This window comes from Zeus faber (assembly GCF_960531495.2).
Source record: "Zeus faber genome assembly, chromosome: 17".
Classification (NCBI taxonomy): Eukaryota; Metazoa; Chordata; class Actinopteri; order Zeiformes; family Zeidae; genus Zeus; species Zeus faber.
The window spans coordinates 4298215-4313530 of NC_137204.1; the positions used below are offsets into that span (position 1 = coordinate 4298215).

The 15316-nt window shown below is 40.5% G+C and overlaps 1 protein-coding gene across 1 annotated transcript in view; it reads right to left on the reverse strand.

Annotated features, from left to right (window-relative positions):
* Positions 1-14132, reverse strand: part of il6st (interleukin 6 cytokine family signal transduce) — a 42118-nt gene extending 27986 nt beyond the window's left edge. Inside the window, exons 1-8 of the mRNA XM_080017831.1 lie at positions 13968-14132; positions 13368-13460; positions 12265-12570; positions 10520-10661; positions 10094-10239; positions 8934-9088; positions 3847-4009; positions 2448-2530 (exon numbers count right to left, since the gene is read on the reverse strand). Of these exons, the coding sequence (XP_079873957.1) occupies positions 2448-2530; positions 3847-4009; positions 8934-9088; positions 10094-10239; positions 10520-10661; positions 12265-12570; positions 13368-13443 (1071 nt within the window). The 5' untranslated portion in view covers positions 13444-13460; positions 13968-14132. The remainder of the gene's footprint in view (positions 1-2447; positions 2531-3846; positions 4010-8933; positions 9089-10093; positions 10240-10519; positions 10662-12264; positions 12571-13367; positions 13461-13967) is intronic.
* Positions 14133-15316: the final 1184 nt, after the last annotated feature.

The following is a 15316-nucleotide window of genomic DNA, read 5'->3' on the forward strand; positions in this document are numbered from 1 at the left end:
CACAGCACTTGTAATGTAAGTAAGAAGTGAACAAAAAGCAACAAGTGTTGCTTCTTTAATTAACATTTAAAAACAAAATTTAGATCAAATTAAATGGTAGGTAGGCCTAAATCAAATGAATCTCATCTACATATTTTACACAATGGATATTTACCGTCGGCTTTGGGTCGGAGATTAATTATAAAGAAATGCCAAACGATCAATGTATGTGACCCTCTTTTGTCAACAATACCTGATACCACACACACACACACACACACACACACACACACACACACACACACACACACACACACACACACACACACACACACACACACACACACACACACACACACACACACACACACACACACACAAGCTCCGTATCATCTTTCTCCTTCTCCCCTGAGTTGCTTGAACACTGTCAATCTATATCCACTGCCGGTGTGTTTACAAGTGTAACCTACCCACGTGGGAGGGGGTGGGGCTTCTTTCTATATCGACAAACTTAATTGGCTAGAGGTGAATGGTCAGCTTCATCGTCTTCTATCATCAGCTTCTATCGTCGAAATTGCTTGGCTTTACTGTTGCCACTTGCCTCATGCTTAAAATATTGAACAAATCAGCTTTAGACTTTCAAAATAACAAGCCTACTTCATTTAGACATTGTTAGATTAGATTAAACTAATTGTCATTGCACAGAGTACAAGCACTGAGGCAACGAAATGCATTTCTTTGTATTTTAACCTTCCTAGTAACTGACGTATCTAGGAGCAGTGGGCTGCCATATAGCAGCGCCCGGGGAGCAGTTTGGGGGTTAAGTGTCTTGCTCAAGGACACATCAGCACGCTACCAGGGGAGCTGGGGATCGAATCCGAGACCACCCACTCTACCTCCTGAGCCAATTCCCCCAGTTATTAATTTTTATTGTAAATAAACTTTTCCGCTTTTGGGGTGTGGGGGTCAGTCGAATAGCAAAGAATTGCACAGATTTATTTCTCTAACAGTATATGCATTGTATACTGAATAAAAACTGTATACAACACTGTGACTTTAAAGTAACATGTTAACAATTAGCAACTTTGAAGTTCTTCCTCCCACGGTCGGTCATTGATGCCAGTGGCATCGGTAACTTTCGCTGCCTGTAACGTGCTCGTATGTCGGAGTGCACGGGCAGCAGCTTTGTGACTAGGATCAAATGGATGACGAATAAGCATTTTCTTTCCGCTGGTACCGTACAGTAACCTCCTCGAGCACACCATGCAGAAACAACCACCCGGCTCCCATCAGTTGTGGCACCATGTGCCAAACGGCGTCCCGTCTCCACCACTTTCCTCTATCCATGCCCAACGCCATTTGTTCTTAACTCCTTTCTCAACTAAGGCCGTATCTTTGCCAGGTTTCATAAACTGCCTTGCCATTTTTGAGTCGTGCTGCAGATTGCATGCTAACACCACCTCAGCGCTATAGCAATAGAAAGTAGCTCGCTGTTCATTGGATAAAAAATAATTGCTTTACTCTCAAACCATTGGTAGGTGAAACGCCGCTTTGCTTTGCTAAACATGATTGGATAAAATCCAGAACAAAACCCAACATGAAGTGAGTCGCCCCCCCGTGAATAGTTTGTGAATTTAAAACTGCCATCAATGGAAATCAGGCACAGTGCTGGAGAACATGCTTAATAAAAAACCGGGGATCTGTTTACTATTCAATCATTTCCAGAATGATCACTGTTACCCATCATTTAGTAATTTCCCCCTGGGATTATTAAAGTATCTCTGATTCTGATCGTCACAAACATAAATAAATAAAAATACTTTTTCTTATTACAACATAGCAGTAACCCTAACCCAATGTTTACTAAATATATTTTTTGTAGTTCAAAACTAAATAACACCTGTAGCACTTGAGCCATTGCTTTGAGATAATGACGCAGGTTAGTTTCACAGGTGGACAGCAGACAAGAGTCTTTTCTCAATCTGGAACCTTTTTATATATGTAAACTAAATGTGTGCATTCTTGATATAAAGGACTTTTGAAACATGCTTGAGAAACGAGAACATGCATGCATGTAATAATGTAAATGTAATTCGGCATGGTGGTGCAGTGGTTAGCTCTGTCGCCTCACAACAAGAAGGTTCTTTTTTGTGTGGAGCTTGCATGTTCTCCCTGTGCCTGCGTGGGTTTTCTCCGGGCATTTCGGTTTCTCCCCACATTCCAAAGACATGCAGGTTAGGTTGATCAGTGACTCTTAAATTGACCATAGGTGTGAATGTGAGCGTGCATGGTTGTTTGTCTCAGTATGTCAGCCCTGTGATAGACTGGCGACCTGTCCAGGGTGTACTCCGCCTCTCACCCAATGACAGCTGGGATTGGCTCCAGCCCCCCCCCGCGACCCACAAGGATAAGCGGTATAGATAATGGATGGATGGATGGATGGATGTATAAAGTTATGCAAAACTTACCTTACAAAGTATAACAACTTTGCGCTTGTTTCTGCTTGTGCTGGGGATAATGATCCTCCATAAATCTGGTTGACTTGCTGGTTCTGGCAAAAAAACAACATTTAATTAAAAGGTACAATATGTAACTTTTCTGCATTCAAATTTCAAAAAAACGACGAGACCTGTGTTATATATTTTGTTGAGTTGAGTACTTACATTATCCCAAATGTTTCCAACAATTTTCAAACACAGAGAAATCTGTAATTTTAATATAGTCTGTAATATATAATCCGTTTCATTAGGTCACCTGTCAATGGTGTCATATCCCCTTTCCCCCCTATACTATAAGTTCCAGGGCAACATGGGGAACACCGGATGATACATCAGAGTGAGGAGGGACTATACAAAGTAGTTAACGTTAGCTAGTCAGTGTACTGTAATATTGTTTGTACTGCTTCACTATTACTTTACTAACTATTGTTTGATGCTCGTTTGCTGCATGTTCTGTTACCAAAGTTGTTCCCATGAAACGCAAACGTAAGGTTACATATATTGTTTTCATTGAGAAAGCCCTAGCGACAGAAATTACATATTGCACCTTTACGCTTTTTAAAGGAACATTAAGTTGAAAAGTTTTGTCATTAAGTTGAAAGGTTTTTGTCATCAAGCTGAAAAGCTTGACACATAAAACTGAAGACAAAACACTAGTAAGAATTAATTATATAACGATGAGAAAAATACGAAATGCAGGTCACAGAGGAGAGTGTTTTTAGTTTAAGTGATGCAGTAATGCATATTATTTGTCTTGATTCTATGTTAATTTGGTGATTCTATGTTTGAATATCTACAAAGCCTCAGCCTTAAGGGTAAACAAAAACCAAAAAACAGTTAATCACAACAAAGTGTGTGATTAGCTCAATTTCCTGGATTCATAGTATCGGTTTTGTTTTATTATTTTGTGACTAAAACGTTTGCGCCATTGGATTGCACTGAAAGTGAGGTGAAGCTGCAGCAGAGGAGTACATTTATCAATAGTAAAGTGTACAGGGATGATAGCTAAGGAGGTAGAGCTGGTTGTCTAGTAATCTAAAGGTTGCTGGTTTGATCCCAGGCTCCTCCTGCTAGCATGCTGTAGTGTCCTTGAGCAAGACACTTAACCCCTAATTGCGCCTGATGGGTGTGTCCGTCGGTGTTTGAATAATTGTAAGTCGCTTTGGATAAAAGCGTCTGCTCAATGTAATGTACAGCAAAGTTGTGCTATGAACAATTAATAACAACAAATTATGGGAGCAAACATTATAATAAAGCCTGGGTCAAAAAATAACAAAACTACCCTTGAAATAATGGAAGTTTTTAGTTTTTATTGAAAAAAAAAAAAACAAAAAAAACAAAGAAAAACAATTCTACGACAATTACTTACTGGCCTCTGGCGTCTTCGCGGTTGCATTAATACTCCAGTCGCTCCAGTAACCAGTGCATGTCTTGTTAGGTTTGCATCGCACTTGTGTGATGTAGTTTGTGTATGGGCTGAGTTTCTGCAGTCTGAAAGACTGCATGACGTTGAAGGTGTCTGACAAAGGCACCTAAAACATAACCCAACGCAAAGAATTAGGGATATGTGGATATTGATGGACATTACAAAATTTTCAAAAAGGCTCATAACCTATATAATCTCAGTTTAGCATGACATTTGGGATATTTGATAATACAGGATCATGTTTCCAAACTGCATTTATGCCAAAATCCTAACTTCTTTTAAGATTACAATTTGACTATTACTGAAGTGTCCTAATTTAAGAATGCTGATCCTCTTCATGCCAAGTCTACATGAATGAAGCAAACATAGACATGTAATGATATAAAGGTAAATTAAACTTCAGGAAGATGTTCTTAACATATTTTTCTCTTCGTGAAAGCCATTACGATACAGTACGTCAGTTTGCTTGCTAAAGATGAAGCGTCTCTCGCACATAGGTATTAGTTTAGATACAGTTTTAAACCATGGATTGCCAATTGTAATTAAGAATTTACAAAAGGTAGCTAGCATTTCCTCAGTTAGGATAAGATAGGCGAGATAGGATAAGATAGATATCCACCAAAGTCTGAGGCACATCAAACTAGAGTTTAACTCAAGTGCTCAAATTACTGCTGGGGGAAGCCCATTGCGGCATGGCAGAGATGCAGGAGTGCCAGACTGCCCTCCACCACCAACAGCTGCTGAAGATCCAGTGACAGACACAGGCCCTGGTGGAGCTGATCAGCCAACAGAAATGCTTGCAGGCTCTCCTGCAAGGGCTGCTGCGTAGTCCAGATCATGTGCCACCATCAATGTGGCCCAGATGACCCAGGCAGACGACCCCAGGGCCTACCTCGCTACCTTTGAGGGCACAGCAGAGGCGTGCCGAGGGCAAAGTTGGCAGTGCATGTGGCCTCCCCCACAGACTACAAAATGATCAGGCGGGCCATCCTGCAACGAGTGGGACACATCCCGGAGGACCATCAGCACTGGTTCAGGAGCTGGTCATCATCCTCCCTAGCGACAGGGAAGACTGGGTCCAGTACCACCGGCCCACCAGCCTGGAAGCAGCGGCCGCCCTGGAGGAGAATCATCTGTCCCTCCCTCCTCGGGGCCCACAGGAGGATAAACGGCAGCCAGTAACCAGGCCCACGCCAGCTCCAAGAAAGGAGTCAACCAGGGAGCCAACCGGCACACACGCATCCAGTTTTGCAGTTTTGCAACAGCCCATGCTACGGCGTAACCCCTCTACCTTCCCCTCCACAGGGCCCAGCCTAAGCATCCTCTGCTTTGGACCCACAGGGGGTGCCTCAGACGCTAGGACAGGGGTGCTGGCATTGCCGTCAGCCCGGCCCCCCACAAGTCAGCTTGTGGGATGCCGGCCTCCTCTCCGGGTCCAGAAAGGAGGTATAGTATTCCAGTAAGGATACAAGGGGGTACACGGCAGGCTGTATGCAGACCCTGATCCACCAGCGCCTGGTTCAGCCCGGGGCCCTCATCAAGGCATTGTGGGTGGATGGCATGTTTACAATCGGAAGAGACATGTGAGTGGCAGAGTTTCCATAAAAAAAAATTGGTGCCGGTCAATGTGACCTGGAAGATTTCAATTTCCCGGACAAATGGGAGAGATTCCGTTCAAATATTATCTGTGTTTATTGAGCTTAAAAACAATTTATAAGCAGGCTTTAAAGAGACTTACATTATCAAGGCATGTAGATGTATCATATTTTTTATTGAATATTTAAAATAGAATAAGTCCCATCAGTTTACGCCATTTTAAAAAGAAATCATTTGTAATTTGTAATATTGCAAATAATACTACTTGAAATCAAATAATTCCCATTCATGAACAATAAATAAGAAGTGCAGCCGCTTGAATTAAAATTTCACAATTGTTATTTTTTTGATCAAATCAAAAACAAAATAAATATGACAAGTAGGTCTAAATAAATAATAAAGTTTGTGGTGTTGGCCGTCTTAGTTGGGAGGTCACATTAACATATTTTACTAAATGAATATTTACCGTCTGCTTTGGGTCGGAACTTAAATATCCAAAAAAACGCCAAACTATGGATGTACAGTATGTGTCCCTGTTGTCAACGATACATCTTTCTGTTTCTCTTCTGGACACTGTACTTTGTCTCCGCTCCATGTGTGTCTGTGTTTACAAGAGCAACCTGTCCACGAGAGAGGGGGCTGGGGTTTGTTCTATATAGACAAACGTGATTGGTCAGATTTACGCTTTTAGATCAGCTTTAGATCATCGGAACTGATTGGCTTCGAGTTGCAACTTGCCGAGCGTGGAAAGGAACAGATCTGCAGACTTATATGCACTGCGTAATCCAAGGCAATGATGTACAGAGTGAGTCGTGACACTCAAATGGTTACGCAATTGCTTGTGCCAAAAAGCTGTCGGGAAATGGTTTTCCAGGTGGCTCATCACAATCCTATGGCCAGTCAGCTAGGTTATGACAATACACTAAACCAGATAATGGCCCGTTTGTATTGGCCGGGGATCCACGCAGACATGCGACAGTGGTGTGCGTCCTTCCGCAAATGCCAGTTAGTCAACCCGCCGGCCACCCCAAAAGCACCCCCTTCCCTTTGTCGAAGTCGACTTCGGAAGAATTGGGATGGACCTCATCGGGTCATTAGCCTGGCCGAGTGCACGAGGATACCGCTTTGTGTTAGTCCTGGTGGATTATGCAACACGCTAGTGCCCCTGCCTAACATCTCTGCAAAGAGTGTTGCACGGGCTCACTCTGGGTTTCATATTATCTCCCGAGTCAGAATCCTGAAAGAGTGTCTGACTGATCAGGCAACTGTATGAATTGTTGGGCTCCATTCAGGCCAGCATATACCATCCCCAGACAGATAGTCTGTTGGAACGATTCAATAAACAGACCGGTTCAATAAAACACTGAAAAACATGGTTCGTAAGTTCGTTCATGACAATATCTTAAATTGGCATAGGTTGTTGGAAGCCTCTGTTATTTCTAGTGCAGGGAGGTTCCCCAGGCCTCGACAGGATTTTCTCCCTTTAAGCTTATTTTTCGTAGAAAGCCCAGGGGTGTGTTGGTCTTAGGCAAGGAAAGCTGGGAGGGAGGTCCAAGCACAAGTAAGAATGAGATTCAATGTGTCCTGGACCTGAGAGCAAAACTTCACGGACTTCGGCAGTTGTCCCGGGATGATATGCTCCAGGCCCAGGAACAGTTTCTATCAGTTTCTTTTAAAAAATAGGAACTTATTTTGAGGGTGTGTGTCGCTTAATCCTAGTGAGATTTCGGGAATAGTCAATTTAGATTTGTTATTTGCATTTTGTACATAAGGCCTGCCTGACTTTGGCAAATCTGTGCAGTTGTCAGGGTCTTTAAAATCTGTGTTTGATCATTTGTAACATTCGAAACATGTGCTTCATTCTCTGTACATACATTTTTACAAATGTGCTGGTACATATAAAAGCCAGAAATATTTTTTTTCTAAATATTTACTAATTAAAAATAAATACACTTTCTCATAGTATGAGTTAAAAAAAAAAGTATTTTTTTTAAAAGTAAAATTTAGGAGCTCCATGTAACGCAACACATTCAGATATTTTTTCAATTTTATTACTGTATTAGAGATAAATGCTTTGGAAATCAATAGACAATTTAGAAATAACAGAATTAACAATGTGCCGTTTGATTTTAAAGTAAAAAAGTCACAAAGTAAAGTTATTATGCTTTAACAGGAAAAATGATTAAGTAATTAAAACTATTTTTTGAGATCGGTGCTATTTTAGAGATTTCTTTATGAACTAACCCTATCTGTCCTTAATTACTTTTCATATACTTTTCACACCTTACATGTTAACAAATAACTGACCAACTGTCAGAACCGGTCGTTATGAACCAGTCGTTATCAGAAGTGAAAGCTTTTATGACGCTTATTGTTCCTCTTATTTCTACTTGTATTCCCACTTTTTACTCTTATATTATTCTATTTGCTCACTGATTTTTAGGAATCAGTTAGTTCAGTAAGTTTGTTAGCTATTGTGCCAGTTAGTACCTTTTGCGCATAATCTCCAGGTGTGTTGCAATGACATTTCACTGCATATATGTATGCTTGTATGTATACATATGTGATAAATAAACAAACAAACACCTTGAATCTGAATATTTTATCTGATTGGCTAAGTGACCATAACGTGACATTGACGAGCGCCGCTGCTGTTTGGCTTGACTCGCATGGGAGAGGAAAGTGGCAGCGTGTCACACAAAGCAATACAGAGGATTTCAGGTGGCACGCTTCAAACAACTATGTTAGTGAAGGCACGTATGGTTTCGGAGCACCGGGGGGCGGATATTTAAATTGGCAGCTCAGGCATGATTTCGAAATGAGGCACGGAAATCTGCGTTGCAATTCGATACAGTAGATACCTATCGTATAGGAACCGGTGCCATAGTGGTGTGTGAGTGTGCACAGAGAGGAGGGGCTAATCACAGACTGGTCCATTGTGAGTGTGAGTGAGTGAGACACAGCTCTACAATGGAAGATTTAATCCATTAAAAAAATATATATTATAAAATTGTATTTAATATAAAACAAAAAATAAAAAAGGAAAATCAATATGTGGCAATCAATGTGATATTGACAGCTCTCACTCACACACCAATTCTCGCTCCCTCCTAGTGTTTCACCTGATATACGATGATAAAAATTAAAAAAAATAAATAAATAAATAAAACGGTCGGCATATTTGCAAGTCACACTCGTGCTCCTAGTTATAAAATTTGGTAGCACGGTCTCCAAAAATGGTTGCAGTCTGGAGCCCTGACACAGGGTCTGCATGAAAACATGTTTGGATACGCATTTTAAAGTACCAACCTGCCGACCGCTTGAGAAAGTAAAAGGACATAATTTGCATATACAAGATGCATTTTAGACCCAACTATGATGTAGAACAAGGAATGCTGAACAAAATATGCTGATGAGAGAGGCATCAAACTTACCTCCTTCCAAATATGCGAGTCGTCTGAGCAGAATCTAATTTGATAGATCAGTTTCACGAAGACGCCATTGATCGGCCGTGTCCAGTTTATTAGCAGCGAGCACTCAAAAGACTGCTCGGAAATCAGTTCCACTTTTGTAGGTGGATTTGTTTTCACTGAGAAAAGAGTCACACAGTTATCTAATGAATAAAATATGCTTATTTCACAATATTAATTTAAACGATCTTCATAAAAAGGTCACACAAGGTCATTTTAAGCGGTTCCCGATTAAAAAATTACATTAGATCTGTTAAGAATGGGATGTTTTGCGTACTGTTCTACTATTTGTACTGTTGTAAATTCTCGTTTTACTTGGCTTCCTGCATCGATACATTGATTTTTACATTGTTTTTTTGTGTTCTTGTTTTTTCCCCCCATTACAATGACCTTGCATTTCCCCTGGGGACTAAAAAAACGTTATCTTATCTTTCCAGCTGCAACTCAAACCATTTTGATAATCAACTAATCTATCAGTTGTTATGTTGATTAATTGCAATTAATCGGCTAACAAAAATAAACTAATTTTAAACATTAAATATCTTTATTTAGTTATAAAAATATGTTTTGTCTTAGGTACACCAATCAGAAGTCAAAAAAGCACTTGAGTGTGTTGAGTGTGTGTTTAATGTAGGCTGTGTCCAGAAAGGCCTTACAGGATGACAATGGTGTTGTTGGTGAAGGTGTTATAATTAGACATATTTCCCTAATTTCACAGGAGCGAGGCAAAGTTCATTCCCTCGGCAGCCTGGCACTGAGCTAACACAGTTAGCCTGCAGCCTGCCAATATCTCGATACAGGATACACAGCGATTCAATTGGTAATAATATCGTCGTCTTAATCATGATATCCGCATTTCACAAATTGACATGCGGAGCTAATAAAAGTCAGCATCCTCCCTGCACACTTAGTTTGTGCAAATATCAACCAGTAGATGTGTGCTGAGGAGCCACACTTACGATCTGGAATGCAGATTTAATCACATTTATGAACAAACCTTAATTGTATACAGTTGTATATATTTCAGTTGAACTTTCAAATCAAGCAAAATAAATCAGCATAGACAAGTGTATTATCATGGTGTTTATCTGTAGCTAATGAATGCAAAACTGAATGTGACCTACCAAAGCAGTCAGCGTATTCTGTCAGAGGGTCGGACTGGACTTTCCCCAACTCATTCTCTGCCTCCACCACAATATTTAAATCCATATAGTGGGGGAAACTGTCCAGTGTTATTTGCCCGCTGTTGTTTTGGCTGGTGACTGCTGCTCTGTTGGGAATAATGTTTGTTATAAGATAGTGTGAGAAAAGGGCAATTCCACATTCAGTTCATTCAAGCCATAGATCCAATAAAAATCTACATAAATTTAGAGGTAAAAAGTAAGCTGTTTTGTTTTTGTTTTTTTTAAAAGGAGGCCCTAATAAAATATGGTTGCATAGACCTTAATATAGTAATTTTACGTAGGCTAACTAAAAAGTTAGTCAGATGAAATAAATAAAGCATTTTTGCCTCAAGATGGATGTGTACATACTGTAAATATGGTACTCACTTTGATCCAACATGCAGTGTATAATTTGTTTTGATCCAAGTTCCACGTGTTCCTGGTTCCCAAAAGCAGCTAATCGTGGAAGAGATTCGAGCGCTCTCTTGGTTGGCCAGACAGGATAGATTTTGGGGCTTTTCTGGAGGATCTTACCAAGAAAGCACACTAAAATTACACTGACGTTAAAGATACTATTAAGAAAATAGCAAATAAAGGAAAAAATTCTCGATTGAGGAGGAATCGGTGTGTACAGCAATGGGTCCAAATAAAGTCCATCATAAGTTCACAAGGCAGAATTTTACAAGTAGCTTTTGTTGTCGCTGTGCAGAGAATCAAGAAGTCCTCTGTTTCTCTCCATTGACTTTAATTGCTTTTCAAGTCAATCTCAAAAACATTTTTCTTTACTACAAAAATAATCAGATTGTAAAAGAACATGAACGGATATGAAAAGAGGTGTGGTGTAGGCTATCAATTACAGTATGAATAAAAAATTCTAAACTAAATCATTAGTAAGTTACTTCAACAAGAAAGTAGCTTCTCTATTTATTAATACTTGTTAACCTACAGTGAACCACAGCATCATTTTTTTATATGCTTGCATGGGATAAGGTTGAGCCAATAGTGTTTCCCACAGGTCTGAAATATACTTTTAGTTATAAAAAAATAAAATGCTAAAATGGATTACCAAATATACTGTACTTTGGCAGCTATTAATTCACATGGGCAGCTTGCCCAAGTAAAGTCTGTGTGTGGGAAACACTATGACCATTGCCTATTTTCTTGTGTGCTCTACTGTAAGGGTCTATTATTAGAAGGAAAAATGATACAATTTAGGTATTTCAGTTAATGGCGGCGATGCACAACTTCACTTAATTGTTTACTATTGAGAAACTTACCGTTCTGTTGGTGTTTCTCACTGTTCTTTAATGCAGCCCAATGGGGTGAACTTTAAAACCAATTGTTGTTTCCAAGTGTATTTTTTTACATGTTTTGAATACAGTGGTACCTCGACTTACGAAAGCATCTACTTGAGTAATCCAAGATATGAGTAGCGAAAGTCGCGAAAATTTGTATTGACTTGCGACCGACTGCTCCAAGATACGCCCGTGGAAATTTGCAGTTGTCCCGTCAGCAGCCAGTCAGCAGTCAGTCAGCGGGCGACCTACATGGTGTGTGCACGTAGTTCGGGCTTATCGATATTTTTTTCATAATTACTGTGTTTGTGCTGTGTATTTTGTTTATTTTCACCCTGATTTCATAATTTATATGGGAAAAATTGCTTCGACATACGACTGTTTTAACATACGACCGTTCTTATAGAACGAATTACAGTCGTAAGTCGAGGTACCACTGTAACAATAATATCACATAATATTTAGGACTACATTTTGCATTTGTCGCAATAAATCCAAAGCATAATATTTGTTGCCTTCTCGGGGAGAAAAAAATAAGTAGTGAAACTTCCTGTTTCTTGCCCCTTATGAAAGAGTAGATATAGCCAAAAGGGCTGAAATGCAAAAGCGTAAGAGACAAAATGCCAGGTTTGTGACTATTTTCTTTTCTGGATAACATATAGTCTCTTGACAACATTGTGAGCTTCTCATTTTTTTTAAATGTGATTTAAAAAAATGTTTTTGGGCTTAAACGTTTACCCCATTTGATTTAATTTAAGCATAGTCAGAAGCAGTAGAAGAGCAGAAAGTATCTCAATAGTAAAGTTAGGGTTAAATGGTAAAAGCATAGGAACTTACACCCCTTGCGAAGAAAGATCCCATGCATACAATTTGCACTGTCCATCATGGCATGGGGAGCAGAGGTTTTATTGCATTTGCAGTATAACCACTTTGATGTCTCGCTGGTGATCATGATGGTAACATTGACTGCTGTTTGGTTTATCTTGGTGTACTGTTCCCTGGGCAAAATGGACTTGGAAAGTAACCAGAAGAGATCACCCGCTGTCACTTTGCTGGTGCCGTTGAGGGAACACATTGCAGTGAAATTCTTGCCTATTTCCACCACTGGAGACTGCGGCTCGATGGCAACATGGTATTTCTCATCTGAAGACAAAACACAACCGAAAGGCCTCTGTATTAATCTTTTATAAACTAAAATGATCAATCAGCAAAAAAGCAATTGTTGATGCCTCTTTACAAACTAAATACACTATACATCAAGACCCCACAATTTTGTTTGCTACATGGAGATGTAATTACGAGATAAAATACTCAACAAACCACCCATAAATTAATTGACAGTCACTCAAGGCAAATTAAAATTTGATCAGCCCACAAATCAGCAAAAAGTTACAATTGCCTAAGTCTATTGAAGAAGTATTCCAATAGAAGAAACTGGCATATTTAAACTGCTAGAAAATTTTGACGGCATAATAAAATGACTGATAGTATTTTGGTTGTTTGTACTGTATGTGAGCTGATATAAATGTAACTTGAAAAATGCTAGTCTCCTCTGGTACCAATCCCTATACCAAAATAAATGCCCTGAAACTCCACAAACACAGGTTTGTCTACCACTAGAACAGGCCAGCAGAGGATGCCATATCCACTGCTCATCACTCCTGGACCGCACAGTTCCCCGTCATCACCATCCCCTCCAAACTGACCACAAACTCCACGCCCTGGGTCTCTACACTGCCCTCTGCAACTAGACCCTGGATTTGCTGACTAACAGATTTCAGACTGTTGGTAACTACACCTGCTCCACCCTGACAATGAGCACCCGAGTGCCACAGCGCTGTGTGCCAATCCCCCTTCTTTAATTCTCCTTCAGCTATGGCTGTGTCTCAAATCAAATGATTTCTTAATTCTCATTCGTGTTACATTAGTTAGGACCTTACCACTGCTATGCGACACACGAAGGGAGGCCAGGCATGTCCATAACAGAAGATGGCACCACCCGCTATGAAAGACCATGGTCGTGCCTAAGAGGGCTAGGGAACAAGACGATAGGCCAGAGAAAAAGTTAGGCAAAGCAGTAATGATCTCCAGGCTGATTGTGCATAAACCAAATTTCAGCTAAGTGATATCGACGCCAAGCTAACGTTAGCTTGTGCGCACGTAGGCTAACTGCTAATTCGTTATAACGGTACTAGGTCTTCGACACTACTACAGATATTTTTTGTTTGCTGTTCGAGTGACAACCAAAACAATGCTTGGATGTAAATATGTCACAAGAGAGGCCATGAATAGTTATGTAGTGTTAATATGTAATGTATAATGTAATGTCGGCTAACGCTTGACGTTGAAAATGCAATAACTAAACGTCATTGCCATCCTACGAATAACATACATTAAATGTAAATATTCATTAAAAAAAGAGACAAACATTCAAATACCGATCGCACATTTTGGTTTTTTTTCTGCATCACGACGTTATTAATATAAAGGCGAACAGCGGTTTTTGTTGTGGGTTTGTCTACATTGATTTTGTAACTTACCTTTTTTACTGTACGTGTTTCAGTGCCTCGCGGCGCAACCGATACAACAAATAATAACAATAAAAAATCCGTTACATATTTGAATAATATCAAACGCGGTTACATTGTAAATCCTCTTGCGTTCAACACGGAAGAAAATGAGTCGAAGGCGCTTCCCGTCATGTTTTCTCCCAGTTTTCCAGTATGTCTCCGCCCCCTCGAAGTGCCCCCACGCAGATGGTGCGTTGACGTCACACCGCCAACTCCAAATCGGAAAACACCACATTCCTACCGGAACATTGCGCGTGGCCGACAGAGCAGCTGGTAAAACGATGGAAGTGGGAAACACTGTCCACACCGAGGTGGCCAACCTTTGAACTGGGACCGAGAAGTGGACGGTCGACGAGGGAAAAGCCCCTGTTTTTAGACGGCAAGAAACCTTTCATTTAGCATCAATTTAGCCATCCATGAGCCTCCACGTCACAAATATTTTTTGTCGGTGTTGTCCGATCTTCCGATAAGCATATGAACAGACCATAACATGCGTTCTCCATGTTTTGGGCCTATCTTCCGTATTGGAAGGCAAAGTCCATATCCATATGAATGCGATCCAATATAATGTTGAATATTTACTTACAAATGAAAAACAACATCCAAAGGTTAAAAAAATAAAAAATGAGTTATACCAATATATACATACGCGTCGGTGCTGGGTGAGTGCTACACCAGTGGCCCACTGCTGTTAAATTTGCTCACGCACGACGGCGACTTGCGCAGACACTTTATTTTAAGCTTTTAGACATTCATCAATTAGCAGATGTTTTGAATTATTTATTCAAATATAATTTGAGGAGTGACATATTGCATTGACATTATTAGAAAATAGGCTTGCACTACCAAACAAAAGACAAAACGAAGGTTTAACTACGTTGCCCGTCTACAACTGGAAGCCCAAGCGGGGGGGGGGAAGCAGTCACAACCGCACCCCTGCACCTGGTATGTCCAGCAAAGAAGCTCTGCGCGGTGGAGCTCAGTGTTGAACAGGTGTTGCGTCTAACTCTGTTTCCCTGTGAAAGGGAGTTCGCCCTCCGCCCCCCGGGCAAACGGCGAAGGGAGCACGTGTTCACAAAAAGCCTGTGCTCGTACCACCGAGGTACTATGGAGAGCGTTAAGGGTCAAATACAATTTTTTTTTTTTTGCGATTGACTCTGCAGAATTTTATATTCTAGAACAGGCCTGGCCAACCCGCGGCTCGCGAGCCTCATGCGGCTCTTTGGCTGGTTTCATGCGGCTCTTTCACATGACAAGCGTCAAAAACTCAGAACAAAAAAAGCGCAGCCATTCATTCCCTATTGTGATTATAAAATCGC